General features: G+C 43.9%; 1 protein-coding gene across 1 annotated transcript in view; it reads left to right on the forward strand.

The window, feature by feature from the left end:
* Positions 1-3,221, forward strand: part of AQP11 (aquaporin 11) — a gene marked incomplete at its 5' end in the record, with an annotated part of 14,127 nt that extends 10,906 nt beyond the window's left edge. The window contains one exon of the mRNA XM_006037473.3: positions 1,065-3,221. Coding sequence (XP_006037535.3) covers positions 1,065-1,117 — 53 coding nt within the window. The remainder of the gene's footprint in view (positions 1-1,064) is intronic.
* Between the last annotated feature and the right edge of the window lie 2,449 nt (positions 3,222-5,670).

The raw sequence follows: 5,670 nt of genomic DNA on the forward strand, positions 1-5,670 counted from the left end.
CAGGGGGCACAGGCAGCCCGACGAAGGCTGAAAGCTGCTGCAGCATGGGGTGTTGGGCATGGGGCGGGGAGGAGCTGCTTTCTCCCCCCCACGCTCAGCACAGCCTTGTAACCCGCCCCATTGCCAGGCTGGCAGTGGGGTGGATTACAAGCTGGTGCTGAGCATGGAGAAAATTGGCCCCTCACCAGTCCCATGGCCAGTGCCCCATGCTGCAGCCACCTGCAGCCCGCATGAGGCTGCCTGTGCCTGCTCCAGACAGACCCATGTGGGCTGCAAGCACCTGCAGCAGGGAGTGCTGGCCATGGGGCGGGCGAGGGGCCACTTCCCCACGCTCAGCACCAGCTGCTTCTGTGCCGGGAAGCAGGGGATCAGGGCTGTGCGCTGCCCCCAGCCTGTACTGCGGGGCTGGGGGGGCACTGGGTGTGAGCGGGCGGGGAGCCAGCGGGAGCACAGGGCCCGCACCAGTGTCCCAGGGCCAGTGCTGGTGGGGCCCAGAGCAGGGTGGCAGGAGCGCAGGGGCCCGGCTGGCAGAGGCGCTGTGGAGCCGGGCCAGCTACCGACTCCCTGCTGGTGCAGCCCAGCCCGGCTCCACAGACCCCTGCCGGCCTGTGCCCCACTCTGGGCCCCATCGGTGCTGGTCCTGAGACATTGGTCCCAAGGTGGTGACCAGAAGGCGGGGCACCTGTCAAGGGGCGGGTCTACCCATGCAGCCCTCAACAGCCTGCCAAAACTAGGTAAGTGGCCCTCCACCCAAAATAATTGCCCGCCCCTGCCTTAAGGAGATGGTGCTAATCAGTAGAGCCCTTCACTCAATGCCAAAACATTGAGTCACAAGTGAATAAAAGGTTTGTGGGACCCAACACCATGAACATAATGTATTTTGTGAAATCTCAAGGCAAACATGGTTTCCTGCTTTTTTAAACAATACATTTGTCTGTCGTTTCCTAAAATTTAGTATTCTCATTAGTCTCCACTGTACCTTACACTCTGCAACATTTTCTGGATACTTTCACTACTGTACATTTCTTAACCATATTTACTGAAGGGTTGTATTCTCTTTTCAGGCACAGTATTTGTGGCCATTGTATGGGATGAAATCCTTCATCTGATATTTTGAAAGACTTTAAAGTATGAGCACTGGAAACACATTAAAAAGAAACTCTCGAAAAGTGAATTGCAGCCGCACAATACGTAGACAGAAAATGGTGGATACCAGGCATTCAGGATACTGGTCACATCTGTTTCCTTTATTTATAGCCTTCTAAAATGTATTTTCAGACATTTTGTTCTGAGATATACTCCATAGTAGGACTCTAAAATTGTGATGATGAGAAGAAAGAATAACATTGTCGGCCATTTCACATCTAAGCTGTATATATATGAAGAAAAGAAAAGTAACGTTGCAAATGAATTTGTCATCTTAAGTTTAACCCTAAGTGCTACCTGCAGATATTTCATACAGAGTTCTGTAAAACTTTTCTGCAGGTAACCTGTGTACGTCTGCCAAACTGGTCTGATTAGGTGTTTCTTCTTTCTACATAAAAATAGCCACAACAGGGGTGGTGAGTTCTGAAAATTTAATTTTCAGGTGGCCTCTGCCTATTTTCCTTCTGAGATATGGCACATCTGAGGGAGAGGGAAATGAATATGACAGACACTGCTCACTAGAAAAATTCCACAGTTCAGTGCCAGAGGAGCCGTATAGCAAAGTTGAGAATATACATATGGACATGCTTGAGGAATAAACTACTAGTAAGCAACGTCTTTGTTCCTCTTGTGAAGAATCTAACTCGTCCCGCCACCTCACTGTAGTCTGTTAGGCAGATGCGCTCTCTCTCTCTCTCTCTAAACTATCAGTGAAATTCAGTGGATATACGCACATCTTTCTGAGAGAGACAAGTGGTGATCCAGTCACTCATCACAAGTGCATTTTCACCTCTAGGTGTGGTGAACATCTGAGAGCATTTATCCTGATGCAGATAAATGGGAATAGACAAGCACAATTTTGAATATAGAGTTCAGTTTTTAATGAAATAGTCTAGACTGTAAAGCAGTATTTAACATAGAAATAACCTATTAAATTAAGAGTAGCTCATTAGGGCAAACCTTGCACAAGAATGTATACCAGTAACTTTAGATTTTGTGTCCGCTTCTGAGTACCAAATCATTAATTCTCTCAAGTCTTACTGCCAGAGGCCTTTTTCTTTTCTGAACCTAGGGTGTTCTGTAATGATTCCAGATGGAGAGGTCGTTGTTTCTTTGCTTAATTTCAAAGAAAAATACTGAAGCTTAAATGTACCGGGTACAACCTTTCAAATTGACTAAATGGGATCAAGAATGTGTCAAACTCTGTGAATGGTAATCACTATGTATTTTTGGAACATAGTATCAATTACAACTCCTTGTATTCTAATACTGAAGCAGTTGGACAAAAACCTCCCAGGATACTTGCACTGTCAGGTTACGGCGTGTAACGCTTAGCCTAAACGTTAAAAAGATGCTGGATGAGTCATTATTGGGTACTTTATTGGTACTAGTGGATATTTTGCCTATGTCCAGGTGTTAATTTCCAGAACAAGTGTTGCCACAGAAATGCATTTAGCCTTTTTTCCCCTTTAAGTGCCTCTCACCCAGTACCTTTGTATGCCTAGGATGTTAGAGATGGCTTATTTCAGCTACCATCTTTCATCAGTCATCTCAATTTAGTTTGTTCTGGATTTGAGATGAGCCAGTCAGTTTATTGATATGGTTGTATTAATAAAGCTAAAAACAAAATGTCATCTCCTGAATGTAGTCAGTCCATCCTGGAAATATAGCAAACTGACGACTTCCAGTTCTCTCGCGTGACAAGAGTACATTTGAGCACAGCCAGGAAGACTGACATCTGAGTAAAAAACTTGAGTAAGAGAGGTGTTAAAAGCTGAACTTAGACTAAGCCTGAATACAGGCTATCGGTCATTCTCAAACTATTGGTGTTGTTTCAGTAACACTCACGTTTCCAGATATATTGCTGCCTAATTATTTTTCTTGTAAGATTATACATTGGTCTTTTCAAAGCAAGACCTTGTGAAACTACCACTCAGCTGATGACCTCTGTCTTTAAAATGTAAAACTGTATGAACAGAATCTGTTTTCTGAAGATTAAAATAAAACACTACAACCTTAATCACATACCTCACCTTTTTTTGTTTGCAGGAGAAACAGATCTGATGAAGCAGTGTTTTTACTGTAAAATATATCGGGTACTAAATGTATTGAGCCTCAGCTCTTAAATGGAAAAAGACTATTAACCTGCTTAGCCAACTTTTAATGCAGTAAGACCATAGTTCACATGCATGTTTCTGTATTCAGTCATTTAAAAACACAAAATAAGTCTGTTCCTCACCACTAGATAAAGAAGGGAGGGGAGCCATCATTACTCTAATATTAAACCAGCAATCCACTATTGTAGTGATCAGGGTTGCTATAAGAACCTTGTCCTGGGCTAAGCTCTTCACAACAACCATGCAATGACTTCTCCTTAGATCTGTGACTTTTTTTCAGGCTTTTCCAGAGCAAGAACTTGGAAGGTCTCTTTCAGGAGATGGTGCTTTATACCCAGCACCTAGCAGGGTCATGGGTCGCAGGATTTTAGAGTGAGGCTGTAGATTTATGCTGGAGGTCTAATGGAGTCTGGTCTCACTCCTTTCTGGTCCAGGGGATAAGAGACCTGCATAGGAAGCACTTCCTAAGAATGTAAGATTCTCTCAAACAGTACAGACATTCAACATGTCCACTGACTATAGACACTATCATAGGATGGATGCTGTTTTAATTCCAGGGATTAGGGAGAAGCCATAATGTCAGTTCAGTAAGGTCCAGGATTTCTCTCTCTCGACCTCAAGGTAAGGGAGAGGCAAGGAAGATAAAAGGGAAAAATGGCCCCTAAAGATGGGCCTTTTTGTCTAGCCACCAATGCTGGAAAAATGACAGAGCTCCAACAAAAAGAAGAGAGGAGAGAAAAAAAGAAAGAAAAACCTCCTCTTTATGGAAACAGGACAAAATACATAAGAGGAACACAAAATCTCTCCTAAAAAGGCTTTAAGGAGTTTGCAGACCACAAAAATACAAGCTAATTGGCAAGGTGGTCAAGAGGTATGGAGCAGGACATGCACCCCTCCCTTTACACCCTGGGCACAGAACACAAAGAACAGCAAGACCACGGCTTACCTATTGCATGGATACTGCTATGGCAGAAAGCTTGAATGCTGGAGGCGCAGGCACACCCGCAGTGAGGATGTACATCTGGGCAAGTGTTAGAAGGACAGGGATGCTTCTAGGATTTAAGGACATCCTGATCCCAATCACAAGCTTGATATGTTACATTCCAACACAGATCCTTGGACTGGGCCTATGAAGTTCAATTCCCACTGGTTTTTGGACAAGAACATTTATTTCTCTGTGCCTGTTTCCCTTCTTACTGTGTTGGTCTTTCCATTTTGAGATCTTCAAGCTATGGACTGTATTACTGTTTTCACAGAGTCTCTCACAGTATGACCCTACTCTCTAGGGGCACCCATAGGTGCTACCCTACTATATAGCATATACACATGTGGATAAACTTGAAACAGATACTTGAGCCTTTTGTGTTTGAGGTCAGCAAATAAAAGGGAAAGCTGGGTATGCTGGCTTTTCAATTTGACTACTTAGAAGGAAATTCAAATTTAGCCAGCAAAGTCTGGGCCTAAAAGTGGTTCCTGTTTTCACTGAAGTTAACGTTACTTAGCTAGTTAGTCTGCCTGAGTCGAGAAATACCTGTACAGATGTTCATGCCTCTCTCCAGGGACATGATAGGGAAAAGTTCCCACTTCTCCTTCTACATATATGAACACTTGTGTGTGTGAACACATGCACGCACACATATGTTGCAATCCTGGACAGTGTCATGCAGCACTTCACTCTCCTGCAATTGATGTGCCCATAGCTGGCCATCTAACATTCCTTGAAACAGGATTTTTTACAAGCTTTTTTACATCAAAGATACAAGAACACTACAGTTCACAAACAACCACACCACTCTGCTTTGAGCCATGATGCTGATTTTCCCTCAGTCCTTAGTCATATAGCCTTAATCATACTAACAGTCTGTTGCGGGTACTAAGAGAGCTTTGGACCCCTTTTCGCACTCAACTCAGAAAAACAATAATGATGGTGGGATATAAATAATACCCATCCTAGGACTTCCTCTTCCTGAAGCCTCAAAGAGATGGATTAGCGTTTAGTATGTTACTTTCCCATTCAGTCAAATCAAGCTCACTCCTCTAAAATTACCGTTAGTAGCTGTTAGGGGACCCCGTTCTTGGGATTTGGTCCAACGGGCCCCGTCAGTCTTGGCAAAGAAACCAATGAAGGAACAGACATAGCAGATGAAGACCACTTTACCCTTGCAAGATCAACTTTCCAGTCCAGATCATGGCACTGAATGAATGCAGCTTTCAAATCCTGCCTGTTCTCCGACTAAAGAGTATAAATTTAACGACACTGCACTTGAAGACTACTATAGAGTCTGAGTTTTCGCACTACTGACAGTAAATGCAGCTCCATTGACCTGAGTGAAGTTTTGCCGAGTTACAGCAGCAGATTACACTAGACCAGAGTTAGACTTTTGCTTGCTGATCAGATTCTGGCATG

This window comes from Alligator sinensis, unplaced genomic scaffold (assembly GCF_000455745.1).
Source record: "Alligator sinensis unplaced genomic scaffold, ASM45574v1 scaffold1255_1, whole genome shotgun sequence".
Taxonomy (NCBI): domain Eukaryota; kingdom Metazoa; phylum Chordata; order Crocodylia; family Alligatoridae; genus Alligator; species Alligator sinensis.